General features: G+C 51.8%; 1 protein-coding gene across 8 annotated transcripts in view; it reads left to right on the forward strand.

Annotated features, from left to right (window-relative positions):
• The first annotated feature begins 1,716 nt into the window (after positions 1 to 1,716).
• The window catches only part of ADCY7 (adenylate cyclase 7), a 73,083-nt gene continuing 49,659 nt past the window's right edge, over positions 1,717 to 25,140 (forward strand). For 2 of the 8 annotated variants that reach the window (XM_033218349.1, XM_033218350.1), the window contains exon 1: positions 23,106 to 23,549. In XM_033218349.1, coding sequence (XP_033074240.1) covers positions 23,121 to 23,549 — 429 coding nt within the window. In that variant the 5' untranslated portion in view covers positions 23,106 to 23,120. Of the gene's footprint in view, positions 2,233 to 23,105; positions 23,550 to 25,140 lie in introns of those variants that run through there. The other 6 variants (XM_033218351.1, XM_033218353.1, XM_033218356.1 and 3 more) reach the window with 4 other exon arrangements.

Consider the following 25,140-nt stretch of genomic DNA (forward strand, 5'->3'; position numbering starts at 1 on the left):
ATCTCTGGGAAGGGGACTCCAACCTTACTTGGAATCCAGTGCCTTAGAGACTCGCTACCCAGTCTGCCAAGGACCAGAAGCATCAGCGTAACCTGGGAGTGAGACAGAAGTTAAAAGTTTCAGTACCCACCCAGGTCTGCTGAATTCAAAACTGAGTGGAACCCAGCCACGTGTGCCTTCACGAGACCTCTAGGTGACTCCGTTGCTGGCTACCAGTTGAGAATCCCCTATTGAGGCCGGAGTATACAATGGGGTGATTCTGCTGACAGGTCCACAGTGGCTATGGGGACCATGGAGATGATGGATATGTCCTGACAGTCCTGACTGGAGCAGTGATGCAGGCATGGTGTGTAACTCACTTTCTCCAGCTCTGTTTTCCTGTCTGCTGTCAGGAGACTTGCTCATAGATTTGCGGGAATGTGACACACAGATGACGGGCTGGGAAGTGATAGCACTCTTCCACACACCAGAAAGGGCTGAGGGCTCCTCGCTTGGAGAGCACTGAAGGTGGGTCCCAGCAGGACCCTCTTCCATAGCTGCTCCGCTCCCCTCTCTCTTTCTAGGGCTGACCTTGGCAGAGGTCACCCTGTCCCAGGACTGAGGCACTGGCTGTTCTGGAGGCCTTGGGGAAACAGGTGGGTTTCTTCGTTTTCAAGGTTCTGCTGAAGGGGTGGGGCTGCCGGGCGTGGGCAGTGCGTTCGGAAGCTGGCTCTGCTGATAATCCTATTCCCATTCTTCATTGCTGCCGGGATTCCCATTACCAGAGCAGGGAGGCCCCAGCTGCTCAGATCTTCCCGGGTGAGCCCTCAGGATGCTGCAGTGACCCGGCCAGGGCCCTCCGCGGGAAGGCCGATGAATAGTGGAGTCGCACCAGCCCAGAGAGCCAACTGCCACCATGCTTGATGCCCGGGGGCTGCACGAGCCCAGAGGAGCGGCCTGAACAGCGCGGGAAGCCGAGTGGGCTTGCTGCTGCTGGGATGTAAGTCTCAGGTGGGACCTCCCTGTCGCCATCTGGAGTGGAAATCAGAGGCTCCACCTTCCAGCCTCGGCCATCTGATTTCTCAGCATGGTTTCAACGTGGGTGGCCTCCGGCTAGGTTCCAGGCCCATCGCGGGGGGCAACGCCCTCCCACACCAGAATCTCTCCCCTCTAGGGTGAGCTGGGGTACCAGGCTCCAGGATCCCACCATAGGTTCCCAGTACATCAACGTTTCTCCTACCTGTTTGTCATAGATCCCCTGAGTGCTTGTTAAACTACAGACTCTCTGGCCCTTTCTATGAAGACCTGCTAGGGCCTTGGGGGTCGGACCTGAGAAATGGGCATAACAGGTGCTTCTGTAACCCCTCTCAGTGAAGTGGGAACTCCCAATTCCTGGGTGCCAGGGAGCTCTAAGACCAGTGGGAAAGGGCGGGACTCATGGAGGCCTGCAAGTGAGAAATGCCCTTGTGGACTTGATTACTCCCGCCGACGGTCTCCTCTGCCCCTCCCAGGGTGACTCACAGGAGGCTTTCTTGCTCACCCTGTCTGAGTTTCTTGGAAACAGGGCAGATTTTTTTTTTTTTCTGCCAACACTGGGGCCCCACCCTGAGCTGCAGGGATCACAACGAGATTACAACACCTACTTTCTGAGGACACCTACAGGGGTAGTTGCGGTCATCTCCCGCCTCTGAGCCCTGCCATAGGAGGTTAAGGCTTGAGTGAGACGCAAGGCGGGACCAAAGCTCCCCCGGCTTGGGAGGAGGGCACTGGCCCGCCGTCTGTGGATCCTTCCAGAAACACTGGCTCTCCTGGAGGGGAGGGGAGGCCTGGGGCAGAAACACTGCAAGAGTTTGCTAGAAAGTGTTTCCCTCTGGGGGTGGGGCGGGCCTGGCCCTCCCCAGCACGTGCGCGCGGTACCTGTAGAAGGTCCTGCTGGGACGCCTTTCCTTCCTGCCGCGCCCCGAGCTTGCCCGGCCGGTCCCTCACGCGTCAGCGCATTTCCCACGGTTCTGGGGGAGCTGGGGCCGGGGGGGGGGGGGGGGGGGGCAGCTGCGCCTGCAGGGTGGACGCGGCCTACGGGGCGCCCCCCAGTCCCCCGCCCCGGCTCCCGCCCCCGCGCCCCGGGCCTGGGACACGCGGCCAGCGGGGGGCGCCTGCGGCCGCTCCTCCTTCCCCGCCCGCGGTGAGTGCCGGGCCAGCCCGCTGCCACTGGGGCGGTCACTCTGGCGGCGGTGGAGCGGGAGCGCGCGGCAGGTGAGCGCTGGGCGCAGAGGAGCGCGGCGGGCGGGCCCGGGATGCGCCCGGGGTCGGGGGGTGCCCGTGGCCGCTGCCCCGCGCCGCGCGGTCCCCACACAGACGGGCGGGTGGCCCCTCTCCCGGCCCGTCCTTCCCCGGCCTCGCGGGCGCCCGGCGGTGGTGGCTCCTGCCCGGGTGGGTCGGGAATGCTCCGAGACCCTCCCTCGGGCCACGACCTCCCCACTTAGGCACGGCCGGCAGGGATACACTTCCCAGACGCTGCCCCAGCCGGAGCCCGCTTTGATGACAAGACTGAGACCCGAGGGAGGCCGCCCGGCCCCAGACCCCTGCGGTGGAGCCCGGCTGGCTTAGGGCGCAGAGCAGGGCTGGCTCCGGGCGGCGGGGCCTGTTGGAAGCAAACACTGCACAGGGTAGCAGCCTCTGTGGGCGCAGGACCGGGCTGTGGGTCTGCAGCGCTCGCGCCAGAGCCAGTAGAGAGCAGGACCCCTCCGTGGCCAAAGAGGACCAGGGTCCATGGGAGAGTGAGCCAGGCCCGGCCCCTGCCTCGGATCCCAACCTGGGAACCCAGACGCCTCGCACATGAGGAAGTGACAATGGGAGCCGACCCCTGTTGGGAGAGAGAGGCTGGAGCCTCTCCATGGATTGGAGTTGTTCCCTCTCCTGGTTTATGTCTCAGGTCCCCTCCCTCCAAGCCAGGAACTCCTTTCTGAGCCCCAGAGCTGAAGCTGGTAATGACCGCGTGGGCGCCGTGAACAGAAGTAGAGCCCTTAAAATGAGGAGCAGGATACCCTGTGTGGTCGGCTGAAGCCCCCTCGGGCGCGGTCCAGAGTGATGCTCCAGAGATTGAATGAATGAATGAATGACCAACAGGACTGTAGTGGACTCTGGGTGAGGCTACAGCTGTGGGGACTTAGGCAGGGGCTTTGGGCCCTGAGAGGAGGGGGTTCTGGGGTTCAGTGAATGCCTTCAAACATGGGCAGGTGCCCTTGTAGAAGGGAGTTTGTGGGCTGTGGAGCTGGGGGCAGGCTGTGGGCAGGCGGTGGGGAGGGGTCATACTCCAGGTTTATGAGGAGACCCCACAGAAGTGGCTGAATGGGCCTGGGTAGAGGGGTGAGAACCCTCTTCCCCACTATCTGGTGAGTTGAATCCACATGCGGAGGCAGGGTTTTTTTTTCTTGAAACTGGGCCTTGCTCTGTCCTCCAGACTGAAGTGCAATGGCATAATCATGGCTCAGTGCAGCCTCCACCTCCCAGGCTCAGGTGATCCTCCCACCTCAGCCTCCCTAGTAGCAGCTGGGATTACAGGTGTGTGCCACCATGCCCGGCTAATTTATTGATTTTTTTTTGTAGACACATGGTCTCACTATGTTGTCCAGGCTAGTCTTGAACTCCTGGGCTCAAGTGATCCTCCTACATCAGCCTCCCAAAGTGCTGAAATTACAGGTGTGAGCCACCGTACCTATCCTTCCTTTCTTTTCTTTTTCTTTCTCTTTTCTTTGACTCCTGATTTTATTATTGAGTTTCTTCTCCATCTGAAGCTGTCTTCTGTGGCTGGGAGCCTGGCCTCACAGGACCGGGTCTTCTAAAGCGGCCTCCCCACTGCTTAGTATTTGGGATCCCTAGGTGCTGGGTCCTCTTCCTTCAGCAGCCACACAGGCCCTGAGTGCCCCTGGGCTTAAAAGAATGGGTACTTTTGGGCTTTTCACAGAGGGGAGCAGGGAGAGGTGAGGCCTGCTGGGCCCTCCCAGGGAGCCTTCCAATTTCCAAGGCCCTTACAAAGCCCCTGCGTATCCCTTGTATCTTTAATCATAAGTCAGGCAGGACCCAAACGACCAGCCCATTTGCAGGTGAGAGAGCTGAGGTCCTCACAGGTCTGGTAGCAAGGAGCTGGGCTGTTCTGATGTGGTCTAGGTGGAGCCCGTTTGCGTCCACATCAGCCTGAGCCCCACCCCCGAATGCAGAGTCAAGTGGGCCTGGTGAGTGCCCCACTGCAGGCAGCACACATTCCCTGCCTTTGCCCCGCCCACCTCTTCCTCTTCCCATTCCTACACTGTACCTAGAGTTGCCCTGGGGCTTTGCTCCTAACCCCCACCTCTTGGAGCCCCCTTCTTGATGGGCACAAAGGAATGTTGCTGATGGAGAGGGGCTTATGTCTCCTCCTTCCTATCCCTGGCTGAATCCAGCAAGGGGTGGCCTGTGTCTGGGCAGGAGGCAGAGAGGTGAGTTAGGTGTGGGCCCTGCTGTGGCCAGTAGGGGAGACCCAGTGGATGCACTTTGACCCCAAACACTCACACTGCAGGCAGGCCAGGCTGTGCTTTTGTGCATTGAAGGGTAAGGAGGGACCGTTACTTTTTACAGATACCCTGTACAAAAATTTAGGGTATCTTTGGGGGAGTTTGTGGACAGATCATTTTCTTATTTAGTCATGCTTTCTGCGTTTTCAAAATTGCCAGCAATGAGGAAGAAAAGCAAAACTTTATTCCCTTTGTGTTTGCTCTGGTAAATTTTCAAGAGCAGTTCTGCTGCTTCTGAATCTTAGAATTGGATTTGCAGATGAGGTCTGGAGGCTGATGCCAATTTCTGAATTTGACAGGATAACACATGGTGAGGTTCCAGGATTTTGAGGTATTTCAGTACACATTAGCCTCACAGCCTAACAGAATGGCCTGGGACTCAGGTGGACGATGCCCTGTTGGTCGGTGGCAGAGCTTCTTGCTGGCATGTCACCTCTTCTGCTGTGTGTCTGCTGGGATCTGTGGCTCATGGTGGTTGGGAAGCTACCTGGGTCCTGCCTCCTCTTCCCAGATGTGCAGACTGTGTGTGGGCCCCTTGAGTGCTTTCTGCTCTCTGCATAAGAACCTGCACCATTCCCACCTCCCAGGCCTTGCCCTTTGCTGTGCCTTCTTCCTGTAACCCTTCCAGTATGGTCCTATTGTGTGTCTTAGCAAGTACTCAGGCTCTGGCCTGGCGCAGTGGCTCACGCCTGTAATCCTAGGTCTTTAGGAGGCTGAGGCAGGCAGATCGCTTGAAGTCAGGAATTTGAGACCAGCCTGGCCAACATGATGAAACCCCGTCTCTACTAAAAATATAAAAATTAGCTGGGCATGGTGGTGGGTGCCTGTAATCCCAGCTACTCGGGAGGCTGAGGCAGGAGAATCACTTGAGCCTGGAAGGCGGAGGTTGCAGTGAACCGCGATTGCGCTACTGCACTCCAGCTTGCTCTGGGTGACAGAGCAAGACTCTGTCTCAAACAACAACAACAACAACAACAAAAAACCAAAGTACTCAGGCCCCTCTTAGACAGTTGACCTCATGGGTTCCCCCTGAGCCCTGGTCTGTGGGTTAGGGATGTGGCCTGCGGGCAATTACGACTTCAGGCTCTGCCTTTTAGACCTGGACATTTGGGCCTGGACTATAAGGGGAGAACATGGCAGGCACTGCTGGCCCCAGCTCTCTGAGGCCCTCGTTATCACCCAGTTTGCCAGGAGGTGGGGGGGCTCCTTTGCAGGTGAGCACATTCTTTCTCTGGAAATAGCTACGTGGGGCCCTGCTGGGCGGGGGTGGTGGGCATCTGGCCAGGGCCATTGCCAGGCGTGGGGAGCAGGCAGCATGAGGCCCAGCCCGTGTGTGCACAGGAGAGTGCTCCTTCAGTTAATGACCACTTGCTGAGTGAGGCGCCTTGAGCAGCTGTTTGCAGAGGGATCCCCTGTTCAGTTAACAACAAAGGTCTTTCTTTGGAAACTCTTGGGCCTGGAAGACAAGAGCAGCACAAGTTCTAAAGAGAGTCCCCCGGGCTTGAGTCCCACCTTAATGTTTGGTAGCTGTGTGATTTTGGGCAAGTGCTTCAACTGAGCCTTCAGTTTCTCACTTATAAAATGTGGACAGTAAGAGTGCTTATCTCAAGGCCGGGCGCGGTGGCTCAAGCCTGTAATCCCAGCACTTTGGGAGGCCAAGACGGGCGGATCATGAGGTCAGGAGATCGAGACCATCCTGGCTAACACGGTGAAACCCCGTCTCTACTAAAAAAAAAAAAAAAAAAAAAAAAAAACTAGCGGGGCAAGGTGGCAGGTGCCTGTACTCCCAGCTACTTGGGAGGCTGAGTCAGGAGAATGGCGTAAACCTGGGAGACAGAGCTTGCAGTGAGCTCAGATCTGGCCACTGCACCCCAGCCTGGGCAACAGAGCGAGACTCCGTCTCAAAAAAAAAAAAAAAAAAAAAGAATGCTTATCTCAAAGGCCAGGGATTTAATCTCCAGGTTAAAGGACACTGAAGAGAGGTGACAACAAAATGAATTGGCCGGGCGAGGTGGCTCACGCCTGTAATTCCAGCACATTGGGAGGCCGAGGCGGGTGGATCACCTGAGCTCAGGAGTTCGTGACCAGCCCGGCCAACATGGTGAAACCCCATCTCTACTAAAAATACAAAAAATTAGCCGGGCATGGTAGCTTGTACCTGTAGTCCCAGCTACTTGGGAGGCTGAGGCAGGAGAATCGCTTGAACCCAGGAGGCAGAGGTTGCAGTGAGCCGAGATCACTACACTGCACTCCAGCCTGGGGGGCAAAGCAAGACTCCATCTCAAAAAAAAACCAAAAAAACAAAAAAACATAAAACCTAAAATGTAGTATGTGGCCAGGTGCAGTGGCTCACACCTTTAATCCTAGCACTTTGGGAGGTTGAGGCAGGTGGAGCACTTGAGGTCAGGAGTTTGAGACCAGCCTGGACAATGTGGTGAAACTCTGTCTCTATTTTTAAAAATAAACAATTTTAAAAGAAGTAAAATTAAATTTTAAAAATGCAGTATGTGAGCATACGGTGGGAAAAAAGGTATAAAGCACATTATTGAGACGGTTGATAAAATTGGGTATGGGCTGTAAGGTATTATATCAACATTAAATGATCAGATAACTGTTTATCTGAGCCCTTGTTCTTAGGAAATGTGCAAGGCTAAAGGAGCACTCTCAAATATTAAAGAGAAACAAATATATAGATATCTAATAGAAGGAAGCAAAATGGTACAAATAGGCAAATCTGGATTAAAAAGCATAGAATTCTTTGTACTTATCACTTTTCTAAAAGATTTTTGAAAGTATTTAAAATACAGCTTTAAAAAATGCCTGTCTTGCTGGTGAGGTGACTTACACCTGTAATCCCAGCACTTTGGGAGGCCAAGGTGGGAGGAACGCTTTAGGCCAGGAGTCTGAGACTAGCTTGAGCAACACAGCAAGATTCTGTTTCTTCCCAAAAAAGAAACAAAAAATTGCCAGGCCTGGTGACACATGCCTGTGGTCCCAGCTACTCCAGAGGTTGAGGCAGGAGGATCACTTGAGCCGAGGAATTCGAGGCTGCAATGAGCTATGATAACTCTACTGCACTGTAGTTTGGGTGATAGAGTGAGACCCTGATTTAAAAAAAGAAAAAGAAAAAGAAAAAAATGCCTGTCTTATGAGATTGTGGTGTGATGAAATGACATTACTTCATGGTACTTAGCACAGCCTCTGGCACTCAGTGAGCATCAGCTGTTATTGTTGCTGTTGCTTTTTGTTATCTTTAGTATGGGCAACGTGTGTACCATCCCCTGTCGCCATGATCCTGGGGGTCAGGCCTTGTTTCTCCACTTTACAGATGACACAGTTGAAGCCCAGAGAGGTGAAGTGGCTTGCTCAGGACCACACTGCAGAGTCCAGCGCCGTGACAGGAGGACTGCAGAAGTGCTTAAAGTTTATTTTGAATTAATCATCAACATTTGAAAACCACAAGATTTTTACATAAAGCCCAGATTTCTAGTTTCTTTTGCCAACTTAGAAGGCCTGTACCCCTGGCCATGTTGCTGCGTGGCAGCTACTAGTGGAAGCTCAGCAGGGTGGCGCCTCACCCAGGGCTCGGGCCTCCAGTGTGCCCCAGTCCCCGCCTAGCCGGCCAGCCTTTCCCGTCATGGCCCCCTCCTGGCCTCCGGGGGCTCCGAGCTCACTGTCCTGGGAAGTGATTGCAGGGTGCTGGGCCAAAAGCTTGGGTTCTCCCCTTCCCCGACCTGCTCCCCCACGCAGAGGGTATAGCATTGCACTGCCTTGACTCAGCCAGTCTGGTGTTTGTGGGCAATGGCCGGGGGCTTCAGGCGAGGAGGAAGAGGAGCTGAAGCTTTGGGGCTCCAGCCTGCTCTCCTGTCACAGTCCCAGGCCTCTGTCCATCCCTCCTGCAGCCTCAACCAGGTGTCTGGCCCTGAAGAAGGGGTGCAGGGTGGCTCGCTGACCACGCCTTGAGGAGGGTGCAGGAGGAGCCCCCGAGCTGCTGTTTTTGTCCTCGTTGGGTGTATGTGGGCAGGCAGTCCTTTCTGTGCACTGAGCCTCGGTTCTTCTTCTGTGAGATGGGGCTAGACCACCTTCCTGGAGGGTGGGTGGAAGCGGGAGGAACGGGACTTGTCAGTGTTGAGCGCGGCTGAGCTCTGCACACATGGCTGACAGGATGGTTTCATTCCAGTGCGTGGCTTCTAATGCCACTGGTCCCCTGCCAGACTGGCTTCGGGGCTAGCAGGAATGGGTTGAATAAAGGCTGGCAATAGGCATGCCCCAGGGTGTGGGGTGGAGGCAGCCACCGGGCAGGCATTGTTTATGTGCCTGGGTAGGCATTGTTTATGTGCCTTCATAGCTGTGCCTTAAGGTCCTCATCTCACAGAGGAGGGGACAGGCTCAGTGAAGATGGCAGGAGCTCACCTTGGTGAGTTTGGTGTTCAACAGATGGGGAAACTGAGGCTCAGAGAGGTGATGTGACCCTCAGGGGTCCCCTGATCAAGCAATAGCAATGCTAGGACTAGAAGCCAGAGTTTCTGCCTCCTGGGCTCTGGGCTGCATTCCCAGGAGGAAGAAAAAGCTCATTTCTTATTTTTAAATAGTTTTCATTTTTTAAAGTACAGAAACAATTCACATTTAGGTAATGAAAAATCAGAAAATATGAGTAATAAGGTGGGGAAAAAACTTTTAATAGAATCTGAACTCGAAGTAACCCATTAGCATATTGGTGTATATTCTTCCAGACTTTTTTTCCCCAACATATTACAAGAAAAAAAGTTGAGCATTACAACTTTCCTTATTGTCCTGTAAGGGGAGTTCTGTCTGCCCCAGGCTTTGGGTGTGGAGTTGGGGGTCAGGGAGGTTGAAGTGTTACAGACATCACCAGCCCAGCCTTTGACACAGGAGGTGCCCTGGGTGATTTTCTGCCTCCGGTGCAGATATTTTGGTTGTTTCCAGCATTTTTGCAGCTAGAGAGCTGCACTAAACAGCCTGTAGCTAAGTCCTTGCATGTAGTGGGACTGTTTCTTTAGGGTCAATTAAAACGAGTCCGTATCTTTTTCTTTCCTTTTCTTTTTTCTTTTTTCTTTTTTCCTTCCCAAGATGGAGTCTTGCTCTGTCGTCCAGGCTGGAGTGCTGTGGCACAATCTCAGCTCACTGCAGCCTCCGCTTCTTGGGTTCAAGTGATTCTTCTGTCTCAGCCTCCTGAGTAGCTGGGATTTACAGATATGTGCCACCATGCCAGACTAATTTTTGTGTTTTTAGTAGACACATAGTTTTACCACGTTGCCCAGGCTGGTCTCAAACTCCTGGCCTCAAGTGATCCACCCCTGCCTTGGCCTCCCAAAATACTAGAATTATAGGTGTGAGCCACCGCGCCCAGCCAAAAATAGGTCCATTTCTTACCTTTGTGGTGCCCTCAGGCTGGACCCAGGTTTGTGGTGGGACCGCATCTGGGAGTGTGGAGGTCTCAGGCACTGAGCGCTTTCCACTGCCCACTCTTTTGTGGTCAAAGGATGAGACAGGGAGGGGCTCCTGGGGGAGGGCTTTGCTGGGAGTGTGTTCTGACGCCGCTGCGCAGGTTGGCACTGGAAGCCTTTAAGCTCCTGTGTTGAAGTGGGTTGAGGTAGGGGTGGTGGCGGTGGCGTCTGCTGTTACATGCTGGTGGGGCCTAGGGGGCCAGAGCCTGGAGCCTCCTTTGCTTCCAGCAGGAGGGGACCTCAGGAAGAGCTTGCATGTGTCTCTGTCTTTGTCCTTGTCTGTCTCTAACTGCCTTTCTCTGTGTGTCTGTCTGTCTGTCTGTCTCTCTCTCTTTCTCTCTGTCTCTCTCCAGTCAGGAGCAGGGTTGAGGCTGGGTCTGTGTTTCTGACCCTGAGACCTCAGGAGAGTTACCTTCCCTCTCAAGACCACACGATCCTCATCTGTAGGAAGGGGCTAAAAATGACCCCTTTGCCGTGTGAGACCCGGAGGAGATGGCAGATCCCACAGTGCTTTCAGTGACAAGGTTCTGACATTTCATTATGAACAAGCCAACAGACACTGCAGCAGACAGGGCAGCGCACCAGCACACCACCCCACGCACCCCTGCCTCTGCTTCCGCAGGCTCCAGCCCGTGGCCTCTGGGAGCTGCCTCTCCTCCCACACACAATCCCCCCCAGCCAGCCTGTCACTTCATCTGTGAGAATGGTAGTCTATGTTACTAAAAGATAAGATGCTTAAAAAACAGACAATGACCAAAGAACTGTTAAAACTAATAAACTAACACAGTGAAATTGTAAAGTCAACACACAAAAATCAGTCATATTTCTGTATGTTAGCTAACTATCTGAAAAAGAAATCAAGAAGATAATCCCATTCACAATAGCCACACGAAGAAATACTTAGGAATAAATTCAACCAAGAAGGTGAGAGAGCTGTATGCTGAAATCTATAAAACAATGAACCAAGAAATGGAACAAGATGCAAATAGATGGGATGTTATCCATGTTCATGGATTGGAAGAATTAATATCGTGCAAATGTCCATACTACCTGAAGCTATGAAGAATGTTGAATGCAGCCTCTGTCAACATTCCAGTGACTTCTCACAGAAAAAGAAAAAACAGGGAACACACCTTTGGTTTACACCGAAAGCTATGTCTCCCTGTCCCCCGCCCCCGCCCCCTGCCAAAACAAAAGAAAAAAAATTCTAAAATTCAGGTGAAACCATAAAAGACCCCAAATAGCTAAAGTGATCTTGAGCAAGAAAATCAAAGCTGAAGGCATCACACTACCTAATTTCAAAATATATTACAGAGCGACAGTAATTAACATAGCATTGTGCTGGCATAAAAATAGACATATTGGGCTAGGCATGGTGGCTTATGCCTGTAATCCTAGCATTTTGGGAGGCTGAGGTGGGAGGATTGCTTGAGGCCAGAAGTTTGCAGCTAGCCTGGGCAACATAGCAAGACCTTGTCTCTACCAAAAAAAAAAAAAAATTAAAAATTTGCCAAGTGTGGTGGCAGGAGCCTATAGTCCCACTTACTTGGGAGGCTAAGGTGGGAGGATTGCATGAGCCTGGGAGCTTGAGGCTGCAGTGAGCTATGATTGTGCCAGTGTACACCAGCCTAGGTGACAGAGTGAGCCAATTAAAAAAAATATATATATATATATATATAATTATTTTTTATACAGATAGGGCCATCCAAAGTGCTGGGATTACAGGCATGAGCTACTATGCCTGGCCCATAAGACCCTGTTTCTGTAAAAAAAAAAAAAAAAAAAAAAGAGACATATCAACCAATGGAACAGGATGGAGAGCTCAGAAATGAACCCATGAATACAGTTACAGCTCAATAATTTGTTTGTTTGTTGTTCAGATAGTGTCTCACTCTGTCACCAGCCTGGAGTACAGTGGTGCGATCTTGCCTCACTGCAAACTCCGCTTCCCATGCTCAAGCCACGGCCCTACTTCAGCCTCCTGAGTCACTGGGACCACAGGTACATGCCACCTTTGGCTAATTTTTGTATTTTTTGTAGAGATGGGGTTTCAACATGCTGCTCAGGCTGGTCTTGAACTGCTGAACTCAAGGGCTCTGCCTACCTCGGCCTCCCAAAGTGCTGGGATTACAGGCATGAGCCACCATGCCTGTCCACTCCACTGATTATTTTGACAAACGTGCCAAGGACACACCATGGGAAAAGGATAGCCTCTTCAATAAACGGTGTTGGGAAGACTGGGTATTCACATGCAGGAGGATGAAATTAGATCCTTACATGCAAAAACCAACTCAGAATGGACTGAAGACTTAAACATAAGACCTGAAGCTATAGAACTACTAGAAGAAAATGTAGTGAAAAAGCTATGTAGGCCGGGCACGGTGGCTCAAGCCTGTAATCCCAGCACTTTGGGAGGCCGAGACGGGCGGATCACGAGGTCAGGAGATCGAGACCATCCTGGCTAACACGGTGAAACCCCGTCTCTACTAAAAATACAAAAAAAACTAGCCGGGCGAGGTGGTGGGCGCCTGTAGTCCCAGCTACTCGGGAGGCTGAGGCAGGAGAATGGCATAAACCCGGGAGGCGGAGCTTGCAAGCTGAGATCTGGCCACTGCACTCCAGTCTGGGCGACAGAGCGAGACTCCGTCTCAAAAAAAAAAAAAAAAGCTATGTGATACTGTTCTGGGAAATTATTATTATTGACCCCAAAATCTCATGCAACAGAAGCAACAATAGACAAGTAGGATGATGTCAAACTTAAAAGCTTTTGCACGGCAAAGAAAACAGTTAACAGAAGAGACAACCTGTAGACTGGGAGAAAATATTTGCAAGCCAAACATCTGATGAGAAGTTAATATCCAAAATAGATAAGGAACTCAGTAACAGCAACAACAACAAACCCAATTAAAAAATGGGCAAAGGATCTGAATAGACATTTTTCAAAAGAGCCCATACAAATTACCAACAGGTATACGAAAAAATGTTCAACATTACTAATCATTAGGGAAATGCTTATTAAAACCACGATGCAGTATCACCTCACACCTGTTAGAATGGCTATTATTAAAAAGATAAGAGAAGCCAGGTGTGGTGGCTCATGCCTGTAATTCCAGCACTTTGGGAGGCTAAGGCAGGAGGATTGCTTGAGCCTGGGAGTTTGAGACCAGCCTGGGCAACATAGGGAGAACCCATCTGTACAAAAAATAAAAAAAAACAAGCCAGGTGTGGCAGTGTGCACCTGTTAGTTCTAGCTAGTCAGGAGGCTGAGGTGGGAGGATCACTTGAGCCCAGAATTCAGAGGCTTCAGTGAGCTATGATCACACCACTGCACTCCAGCTGGGCAAGACCCTCTCTCAAAAAAAAAAAAAAAAAAAAAAAAAAGAGAGAGAGAGACAGGTGTTGGAGGAAATGTGGAGAAAAGGAAACCCTTGAGCGCTGTTGGTGGGAATACAAATTAGCACAGCCATTATGGAAAATAGTAGGGCCCTCCCTTCCTTCCACTCGTGGGTACATATCCAAAGGATTTGAAAGTAGCATGTCAAAGAGATATCTGCACTCCCATAATTATTGCAGCATTATTCATAATAGCCAAGATCTAGAAACAAGTGTCCCTTAATGGATGAAGACATACATACACAATGAGATATTATTTAGCCTTAAAAAAGAAGGAACATGGGTGAACCTAATGGACATTACGCTAAGTAAATAAGCCAGGCACAGAAGGACAAATACTGCACAATCTCACTTATGTGTGGAATCTAAGAAATCTAGGCTGTGTGTGGTGGCTCACGCTTGTCATCTCAAGTGCTTTGGGAGGCTGGGGTGAGAAAATTGCTTGAGGCCAGTTGTTTAAAACAAGCATGGGCAACATAGCACCCCGCCTCTACAAAACAAACCAAATCCAAAAGACCACCACCAACAAAAAAATCCAATTGAACTCAGAAGCAGGAAGTGGAAGGGTGGTTACCAGAGGCTGTGTGTAGGTAGCGGGGGCAGAGGGATGTAGATAGGGAGAGGCAGTCAGAGGATACAAAGTTTTAGTTAGGAGGAATAAGTTTTTTGAGACCTATTGCACAGCATGGTGACTATAGTTAATGTATATTTCAAAATAACTAAGAGGGTCATTTCAAATGTCCTCACCACAAACAGTGCTAAATACTTGAGGTGATATGTTAATTAACTTCATTTCATCATTCTACATTGTATATATGTAATGTCACTTTGTATCCCATAAATATATACAATTATAACTGATCAATTGACAATAAAATTTAAAAAACAATCATATTTTACCACACATATTGCGAAACAGCAATAATTCTTTAAGATCATAACTATCAATTTGGTGTTCAAACTTCCAATTGTTTTGTAAATGTCAAATATATATATGTATTTATATTTTATATATTAGATTTATCTTTTTTTTTTGAGACAGGGTGTCTGTTGCCCAGGTTAGAGTGCAGTGATGAGTCTTGGTCCACTGCAACCTCCGCCTCCCAGGCTCAGGTGATCCTCCCACCTCAGCCTCCCAAATAGCTGGGACCACAGGCATGCACCACCATACCAGGCTAAATTTTTTGTATTTTTTGTAGAGACAGGATTTCACCACATTGCCCAGACTGGTCTCAAACTTCTGGACTCAAGTGATATGCTTGCCTCGGCCTCCCGATGTGCTGGGATTAGGGACGTGAGCCACCATGCCAGGCCTATATATTAATATTAGCTTTTTAAAATCAGGATCCAGAGCCAGGCATAGTGGCATGCACTTTGTAATGTAACCTCCAAGCTACTTGAGAGGCTGAGGTGGGAGGATTACTTGAGGTCAGGAGTTGGAGGCTGCGGTGAGCTATGACTGAGCCACTGCACTCCAGCCTGGGTGACAGAAAGAGACCCTGTCTCTTTAAAAAATAATCATCATCAGGATCCAAATGAGATCCGCATGGCGAAACTGTGATACGTTTCTACAGTCTTTCATCTGTAGGACTGGTACTCATTCATTCTCTCTGTCTTCCATGCAGTGTTTTTGTTGAAGCTGGGTCCCTTTACCTGTAGGAGAGCTTCCTATAATGTGTAGCATGCTCCTTGTCCCCTGATCCCGTAAACTCATAGTTGTATCCAGAGGCTTGATCTAATTCAGTTTTGATTTTTTTCACACAACAGCACATTGGAGATGCTATTGGAAATTTCTGGGAGGCACATGTGGTCTGGTGAATTTCCTTTTGTAATACTGGCAGTCATTGATATTCAATGACTTTAAGGTAGTTTTTTTTTTTTTTTGAGACATGGTCCCTCTCTGTCGCCCAGGCTAGAGTGCTGTGGCTCAATCATAGCTCACTGCAGCCTTGAGCTCCAGGCTCAAGCAATCCTCCCACCTCAGCTTCCCAAGAAGCTGGGACCACAGGCGCCCACCACCTGCTCAGGCTGATTTTTTTTGTAGAGATGAGGTTTCACTCTGTTGGATTGGTTGGTCTTGAACTGCTGGCCTCAAGCGATCCTCCTGATCTTCCTGTCTTGGTCTCCCAAAGTGCTGGAATTATAAGCATGAGCCACCACGCCCAGCCCTTAAGGTAGTATTTTTAATTATGGTAAAAACCTTCCATTTTCACCCTGTTACAAGTGGTGCCTAGTTTGGTGTTGGGTGGAAAACTACCCATCTCAGGGCATTGCTTTTCCTTATTCTTGTTTTTTCTTGATTGTAGCTGGTTTTCCTCCTCTGTTAATTATGTGGGTAGTATATTTTCTTTAGAGAAAAACTGAAAAGCAGATCTGAACAAAAAGATAAATATTAAAGTAAAACTGTGCCAAATTCTATCACCTACTGATAACTCCTAAGATTTGGGACATTTTCTTCCCGATTTTCTTGTATGCAAAAAAATACAGGCATCCCTGTGAAATCGTTAAAAAAGAAAGGGGTCACACTTTACGTGAGGTTCTGGGAGCTGCTATTTTCAATTCGTGGTATGTCTGAAGCCCCCTTTGAGGATCTGGTGGAAGGGACGTGGCCTTCCTCCCTGCCTGTCCATGGGTCACACTGGGCCGGGTGCAGGGAAGGACAGGCGGCCTCTGGTTCGGCCCAGCTGCCAAGTTTTTCAAAGGAAATAAGGGCTTTTGGTTGGCAGGGCAGTTGCTTTCACATCTGTTCTTTTAGGATTCTCTGCTGTTACTCAACACACCATGACCCCAGCTGCCCCTTTCCTTCTCCAAAGCCCCGTCTCCCAGACCTGGCAGAGATCGGGGCTCTGGGGGTCATGGGAGCCAGCTCCCTGCCCTTGAATGGGCTGTGTTGCTTACGTGAGGTCGGGCTGTTCATCTTTCCTTGTTCTGGCATTGGAACAGGGCCAAGCAGCAGCGATATAGGAGGGGCAGTAGCTGCGGGGTGCTGGGTTTAATGGGAAAGATGCTGTTTACTTAGAATATGTGTTCATTTGGAGTGGCTTTGGGGCTTACCCCAGGCCACCCCTTAGGACCAGCACTGATTAGGGCTCAGAAGGCCCTAATGGACCTGGGCATTTTCTTAGGTTCCTAGCATGAGAAAGGAACAGATCCCTGCACATCCCTGAGCCCCCAGCTGGGAAGAGATGTGGGCAGAGGCTTGGAGGAGGTGGGTGGATTCACTGGAATGTTCCTCTCCTCCCAGGGGGAGTGGCTCTATCAAGCTGTACTACCTCTGAGTCTCTCTCCCTGGGGAGTTCACCTCAGTCCCAAGTGTGGAAGAGCTGGGGTGCATGAAACCGCATGGAGTCAGCCCTGCTCTGTCCTCCCACGTGGGGTGAGGGGGCGCTCACACTGCTGGCTGCACCGAGTGGGTGCCATGTTTCTGCACTGTGTTCTTGTTGGGAGTATCTGGTACAGGTCAATCTGGCAGAAATATCGTGAGGGCCTGTGGTGCTGGGGAGAGGTGGTCCTTGCCCTCAGCCAGATGGGTCTGATGGAGGAGAAGACAGGGCCCTCAGTCACTCCTGAGCAGGGAGGGTGCTGCATGAGTAAGTTCAGGTTCTTTGAGCTGCAAGTGCCAGAAACCCACTCTAACCAAAGGGAAGGGAGAAAGAGAGGGCTTGAGACTTCGTGTGGATTCAGACATGGCTGGATCCAGGGACTCAAATGGTATCATGAAGACTCTGCTTCTCTCTCCATTTCTCTGTCTTGGCTTCCTTTTCAGGCCAGTTCTCCCACAGAGAGGTTGTATTTGTAATCTATTGCTGTGTAACGAATTACTCCAATTACCTCACAATTTCTGTAGGTCAGGAGTTCAGGCTGAGCTGGGTGCTTCTGGCTGGAGTTCTCTGATGAGGTTGCAATCAGGCTGCCTGTCAAGCTGCAGTCATCTGAATGCTTGGCTGGGGCTGGAGGGTCTGCCTCTGAGGCGGCTTTGTCACATGAAGGGTGGGTTGGTGCTGGCTGCTGGCGGGAGGCTTCAGTTCCTCGTACAGAGATCCCTCCTTGGCGCTGCTTGAATGTCCTCGCACCATGGTGTCTGGCTTCCCCTAGAGGGAGTGATCCAAAGGAAAGCTGAGTGGAAGCTGTGATATCTTTCACAATCTCAGAAGCCGCACATTGTGGTTTCCACAATATTTTTTTGGTCACACAGGTGGTGTGGGAGGGGACCATTCACGGACATGAGTTCCAGGGGACAAGCATCACTGGAGGCTGACTGCCACTGTAGCAAAGATGGCCCCAGTGGCTCATAGCCCACACCTACTGCCAGCTGAATGAGAATACTTTCCCACAGTCCTAACAAAAGTCCCGAAAGTGAATTTCACAGGACTACCTGAGTCTTACACCCATTCCTCAATATACACTGGTCGTGAATCCACCCCTGCAGGGCTGGTCCCTTAGGAACAAGGAACTGTTACCAAAAGTGGACCTGACATCCTCTCTGGAGAGGCCTGAGGGAAAGTCTGTGGCATTGTGGCCTAGAGGAGGTGATGGTGGGGCACTGGGGAAGGCTTCCTGGTAGAGGTGGCACCTGTACCTGGCAGGATGGGTAGCATTTTGAGCATTCAAGGGGCACTAAGGCCTGAGCAAATGCATGGAAGTCAGGCAGCTGGGTAGCAAGTGGAGGGAGATAAGGATGGAAAAGTGAGCTGGGCCAGATGGGGGTCCCCGAGAGGCAGGAGGAGGAAGCAGGACTTGCTTCTGGAGGCACAGGCAAGCCATGGAAGGTGTTTGAAGGCAGGCACGTCGCAGAGCCTAGGGATCTAGGGTTTAGAGCGGGGAGAGTGCCTGGCTGTCCTCCTCCCTGCCAGCTTGCACCGAGCACCCACCATGTGCCTTGTTGGCATTTCTCACAGCCCCTCACGGGCTCCCAGCAGACTGGGCCACATGACTTTACAGGGGGGCTCCCTGAGCCACCAGGGTCCCTTAGTTCCGCCATAGTCTCTCCTTGGAGCCCCTGACTCCACAGCTCTCAGAGAGGAATAGTAACAGGACCTTCCTGAAGGCTCCTCTTCATCCCGCCAGGACGAGGCGGGGGGTTGGGGATGAGTGGCCAGCCCAATTGCTCAGACCCTCCCAGGGCTCCTCTGGGTGCCGTGAACCCCAGACCTTAGGGGAAGGAAGAGGTGACTGTGGCATGGATGGTGGTTTTTCTCCTCATACCCCCTGGCCCCTACAGAGACGTGCCCAGAGTTCCAAGCCCACTGGGTGCTGAGGGTTTCCTCCCCCTGGTAAGGGCTCAACATCTGGGTTTGTTTGCTCAGCACTCACATTATTTGTCCCTTGGCTGACTGACAGCTTGACTGTCTGCCTCGTTTTGGCTGCAGTTTGAGTCCCTCCTACTGACTGTTTCATGGCCTCATCTTGGGCCCCCATCATTCCCCAGGGGAGGAGGTCCTTCTCCCCTAAACTCTGGGCCACATATGCCTGGACCCTGCTGGGTACTTCTCCTCAGATCTGTTTTTTTTTTTTTTGAGACAGGGTCTCACTTTGCCACCCAGGCTGGAGTGCAGTGGTGTGATCTCAGCTTACTGCAAACTTTGGGCTGGAGTGCAGTGGTGTGATCTCAGCTTACTGCAAACTTTGCTTCCTAGGCTCAAGTGATCCTCCCACCTCAGCCTCCCGAGTAGCTGGGATTCAGGCACCTGCCACCAAGCCTGGCTAATTTTTTTTTTTTTTTTGAGAGGGAGTCTCGCTCTGTCGCCCAGGCTGGAGTGCAGTGGCGTCATCTTGGCTCACTGCAAGCTCCGCCTCCCGGGTTCATGCCATTCTCCTGCCTCAGCCTCCTGAGTAGCTGGGACTACAGGCGCCCGCCACTGTGCCCGGCTAATTTTTTGTATTTTTAGTAGAGACGGGGTTTCACGGTGGTCTCGATCTCCTGACCTTGTGATCCGCCCGCCTCGGCCTCCCAAAGTGCTGGGATTACAGGCGTGAGCCACTGCGACCGGCCTAATATTTGTATTTTTAGTAGAGATGGGGTTTCACCATGTTCGCCAGGCTGGTCTCGAACTCCTGGCCTCAAATGATCCCCCATCCTTAGCCTCCCAAAGAACTGAGATTACAGGCGTGAGCCACCATGCCCTGCTGGCTTCTCCCCAGAGCTTTATGCCATGCCTTTGGTGGGCACCTCTTACCTCCTCCCAGCCTAGGAACTTGCATGAAAGGAAACTATGTCCAAGTCAGTTTTGTGTCCGCAGGACCAGGGAAGAGGATGGGGGTTGCTGAGTGGGACAGGAAAGGATTGGGGCCGTGCTGTGTGCCCTGGCACCTCTGCCGAGCAGAAACCAGCCTTCCCTGTCTGATGCTTTGAAAGCCCAAGGTTGCCCTTCTTTGGGGGAGTTTTAGGAAAGAGGGAGTTTGTTCAGCAGACTTGGGAGCACTGTGTGCCAGGGCTGGGACATCTTGAGTGAGGGCATCCACCATGCTCATTACCTTGTAATGGGGTTAGGGGCAGCCTGTCCCCAATGGAAGCTTGTCCTTGTTCCCAGGGAGGGTTGGGAGCATGGGTTGTGAAGTGAGGTAGACCTGAGCTTGAATCCTGGCTCTGCCTTTTCATAGCTATGTGTGCTTGGGCCAGCAATGTGGTGTCTCTGAGCCTTGGTGCCTTCTACAGAACAATGATAGCAGAGCCTTCCTCAGCGCTGCCAGCGAGTGCCATGAGGCTGTGTGTGTCAAGTCCTAGGTGATGTGCAGATCCTAGGGAGCACTGACCTGTGTGTGCTCAGATCCTGCCTGCTGGGACCTCCTGGACAGCATGAGGGGTGGGGTGTCCAATGGTGGCTGGTGGCTGGGGCTGCAGGGAGCAGCTAGTGTGAGGCAGTTCTCAGGCTCCAGCAGGGAAGAGACTCACCACCACATCTTCCAAGGAGAAAGCTGGGAGGGCGGCCTGGGAGGGCAGGAGGGGTTGCTCAGTGGGACAGGAACCTTGGTTATCAAATGGCAGGGTTTACTGTGCCCCTTTCATTATCAAACTGCAGGGTTCATTATCACACAGCCCCTGCTGTATGGCCAGTTTATCTTCACACTCCCTGCTCTGTGGCTGATGCTAGAAAGCCCAGGGCCCCATCAGCTCCCAGCAGGCAGTGGGGAACCCCCTCCTGTGTCCAGGCATCCGCATGTGCCCTCTCCAAGGCACTCCTTTTCTCAAGCCAAGATCATCTTGCAGAAATGTTGGTCAGGGTGGGTCGCTCCCCACCTGCCAGTCCCCTGGACTTGCCCTGCCTCCTATGCCCTTTTTCCTTGGCCCCCTGATATCTCCCCCAGTGGCTCCATCTCCACACCGCGCTTTCCTCAGGGTTTAATCATGTGTCTCATCAGCCTCTCGCCCACGGGCCAGGTCAGATCTGTTCTGTTTCCTGAATCTATTGAGCATCCAGCACCATGCCCTCCCACATACACAAACCGGTATCACTCAATACCCATTTAAAAATGGATGGTAATTTACATACGGGCAAGTGCACAAACCTTCAATGTACAGGGTAATGGGTGTACTTAGGCACTTGCTTGTGTAACCGGCACCCAGAGGGAGATTTAGAACTCCTCAGCCCCCAGAAGGTCCCTGTGTACCCCTTTCCAATCAGCGGCCTCCCTAGAGGCAACCACTGTCTTGCTGTCTGTCGCTGTAGATTAGTTTCATCATTTCTGAAGTTTCATATAAATGGAAACGTGCTGAATGTGTCTTTTGTGGGTGGGTCTTTCACTCTCCTTGCCATCTCAGATATTCATTCATGTTGTGTGTTAGGAGTGATCCGTTCCTTTTCACGGCTGAGTAATTTTCTGTTGTGTGAATATATGAAAATTTGTTTATCCATTTACTCATTGCAGGATGTTTGGGTTTGCAGTTTGACTGTTAGGATGAAAGCTTCTCTGAACACTTGGAGAGAAGTCATTTGTGGACATGTGTACTCATTTCTTTTGGGTAAATACCTGAGATTGAATTGCTGAGTCATTGGGGAAGCATATGGTTTGCTTTTGTCCACACTGCCAGGCAGTTTTCATCATCGTGGCTCCATTTTACATTCCCACCAGCAGTACATGAGCATGAAGAGCTGCTCCTCCTCCTTGTCAACACTTGGTATTTTCATTTTAATTTTAGCCATTCTAGTGATACGGTGGAATCTCTATATGGTTTTAATTTTGCTGGTGACTAATGGTGTTGAGTGCCTTTTTCATGTGCTTATTGGTCATTTTGGCATCCTCTTTGTCAAAGTACCTGTGTAAGTCTCCTGTTCATCTTTTAATCGGGCCATTTGTCTTTTTCATATTGGTTTGTGGGAAGTTTTTCTTTTTATTTTCTGAGACAGAGTCTCACTCTGTTGCCCAGGCTGGAGTGCAGTGGCGTGATCTCAGCTCACTGCAACCTCCACCTCCCAGGTTCAAGCAATTCTCCTGCCTTAACCTCCCAAGTAGCTGAGATTATTACAGGCATATGCCACCACGCCAGGCTAATTTTTGTGCTTTTAGTAGAAACAGGATTTTGCCATGTTGGCCAGGCTGGTTTTGAACCCCTGACATCAGGTGATCCGCCCACCTCAGCCTCCCAAAGTGCTGGGATTACAGGTGTGAGCCACTACGCCTGGCCTGGGAGATCTTTATATACGCTAGGGAGGAGTCTTGTCAGTCATATAGGACGTGATTTTCCCAGTCAGCAGCTTGTCTTTCCCCTCTCTTGATGATGATATCTATTCCCTCTCTGCTCTGGGACACCCAAGCTGGGGAGACATTTGCTGATAGGAGGGCGACACTGATGGGGAGGCTCCCCTGAGGTCTCCCACTCCCTCCTGTGGCCTCTGGAGCAGCCTGGAGCCCTGTGTGAATCCTATGCCTGTCTCCACCAGATGGCAGACCTTAGGTCACCTGCTAGTCCCCTGCATGGGGCCTGGCACAAAGACAGCACTTAACATGTTCAGTTCCACCTGATCAGTATGCGTGGGATGTCTACACTGTGACTGGCTGGGGCTGGATGCTGGGGACACAGCTGTTGACATTACAGCTGTCCTCCCATCTCTGCCCTCCCCAAGGATATAACCTAGGAAAGACAGACCAGCAACCAATGGTCACAGCACAGAGGTGCTGTGATGGAGGAAGGTACAGGGGCTGGAAGGAGGTGTGTCTGACCCTGGATGTAGGAGGTGGAGGAGGTACGCCCTTGCTTTGAAGAGCTCGTAATCCCAGGATGCCCGTCACATGCTCAGAAGGGCTCCCTGAGGACCAGGTGCTGCTGTGGCCAGCGGACTGGACACCTCCCCCTCTGATTTGGGAGTCTCCACTCCCTCCTCCCAGCCTCTCCTGATTTGCTCCCTCACCACTGAGCGCCCCATGATCCCAGTGGGGAAACTGAGGCCTGGCACAACAGAAGGGGTGCTGGGGTTTGGTTCCTGGCCTCATGGTGCCAAGGGATGCTGGGCTTCTCCAGGGACTCTGATTTTGGAATAGGAGCCCCAAGGATGGGCCCGCCCCTGCCCTGCTCTCAGCGTGGGAGTGCAGGTGAGATGGAGAAGCAGTGGGCTGGACTGGAAGATCTTTGACCTCTCAGGCCATCTCCTGGGCCCCTCTCAGAGGTGGACGGGGCCACCTTACTACATAGACAGGGAAATTGAGTCCCAGGAAGGTGCGGGGGCCTGTCTGTGAGCATCAGAGCCCACAGGAGGCTTAGGTCAGGCGGCTAATTGCTAATTGTTCATTAAGGATGCTTTTGCTGCCCACTTCGAACAATTGTCTTGGGGCTTCTAATGGAGGTTTTTGGTGCTTGTTTTATTATTATGTTTTTTTTTTTTTTTCAAAATTGTTCCAGCTTCAAGCTTCAAATTTCCATGAAGTCATTGCAGCCCGACAGCTCCCAGTCCTGGCAGCTCCCAGGCTGCAGAGAGCAACACTGTGGCTGGGGGAGGGGGCCCTGCATACCCTGAGAAGCTGGGCTGCGGGCTGTGCCTTAGCCTTGCTGCCGCCGCCGCCAGAGCAGGAAGTGGTGGGTCCCAGATGTGACTCACTCTCATTAGGTAGCGTGGAAGCAGCCTTCGGATGGGTGAGACTGGACGCGTCTGAGGAAGGGCAGGCGAGGGCCGGGCTACCTCCCTGCAGACCCTGGCCGGCTGCTGGGGCCCAGGAGGAGAGCCAGGTAAAAGCGGGGTGTGGGAATGGAGTGTCACCAGTCCTAGTGGCTTGAGCCCCCGGAGACGGGGCTGGATGGTGGGTGGGAAGCAGCTCACCCGGCAGCCTGGCCTGGGAGTGCACTGGGCAGGGTCTGGGCTGGGGAAGGAGGAGGCTCTGGGAGCTTACTGGGCAGACGGCTGGGAGAGGCGACCCCGCAACAGGGGACCAGAGGCGACTTGTCACTGGCTTTTCCCAGCCTGACAAAGTGCGGTTGTGACCTCGATGTTGTGCATCTGGTCCGTTCCATCTGGAATTCTACGAACCACAGACTCTCAAATGTCCACACTCCTTCTCGAGGGTGTAATTTTTACATTTACAAACACACATGACTTTTCTCAATGAAAGGAAACATTGGCAAGAGAAGGGCAATTCAACTAATTTTATGAAATTATAAAACAACAAACAAAACCTCTGTAAGGGGTGCATGCCTGAGGGTCAGCGAACCAAGATGCCTCCGAAAAGCAGACTGGTTTCCCTTCCCCTGCAGCGCCTCTCCTCCATCTCCTAGGGACCTCATGGGCCATCTGGAGTGGGTCTTTCTGGAGCTTTCTATGCATTCATCTAAACATGCTTGCACAGAGGGTGAGGCAGTTGCCTCTTCTTTGTGTCATCACATCAGGGTCAAGGGCAGGGACGTCTGGGGCTGGGGGCTTCCTTCCTGGCCAGCCATTGCTGAAGGGGGAGAAGGGAGGGCTGGGAGGGGGAAGCTGAGGGCCTGGAGGCAGGGGCCAGGCCGGGCCGCCTGTGACAGGGGCCCTGGTTCCAAGACCTGGACAGGCAGCCAGTGTGGGCTGGATGTGTCTGGAAGAGCTGTGTGACTGTGGGCCTTCACTAGCGTCACCAACGTGCAGGTGGAGGCTGTGAGGGGTGGACTCAACACCAGTGTTTCTCGGAGTGAGGACCGGGCTGCCCAGGGAAACGCAGGGGGTTCTAGCCTGTAGGTGGAAGGACACATTTAATATCTAAGTATTTGTCTTAGAGAAAAAAAGTCTGTAAATAGGACATTGACATTATGACGTCTTGACTGTATTATTGTCTTGGACGAGGCCAAAGAAGACACAAAAGTGACAAGCCAGCCAATTTTAGAGGAAGTGCCAAGTGCTGGCCCTGCAGGAAGTGCAGGAGGCTGAGGGGGGCTGCAGCTCAGGAAGGCATTTGTGCACAGCCTTCACTTCCCACCCAGTTGTCTGTCTTCCCACCTCCAGAGGCCCTGGGTTCCCGAGGTTTACCTGCAGCTCCTGGTGCAGGGTACGGGGGAGGGGAGGCTCTCAGATTGTTCCGGATTCTGTGGCCTTCAGAAGGGAAGATGTGAACTTTGTGGAGGTAGCTCTCCGGTGGTATTTTCTTCCTTTCTTATTTTTATTTTATTTTATTTTTTTTGAGATGGAGTCTCTGTCTATTGCCCAGGCTGGAGTACAGTGGTGCCCTCTCGGGTCACTGTCACCTTTGCCTCCTGGGCTTAAGCCATCCTCCTGCCTCAGCCTCCTGAGTAGCTGGGACTACAGGTACCACGCCACCACACCTGGCTAATTTTTGTATTTTTAGTAAAGATGGGG

The sequence above is a fragment of the Trachypithecus francoisi genome, unplaced genomic scaffold (assembly GCF_009764315.1).
Source record: "Trachypithecus francoisi isolate TF-2019V2 unplaced genomic scaffold, Tfra_2.0 Lachesis_group10, whole genome shotgun sequence".
Lineage (NCBI taxonomy): Eukaryota > Metazoa > Chordata > Mammalia > Primates > Cercopithecidae > Trachypithecus > Trachypithecus francoisi.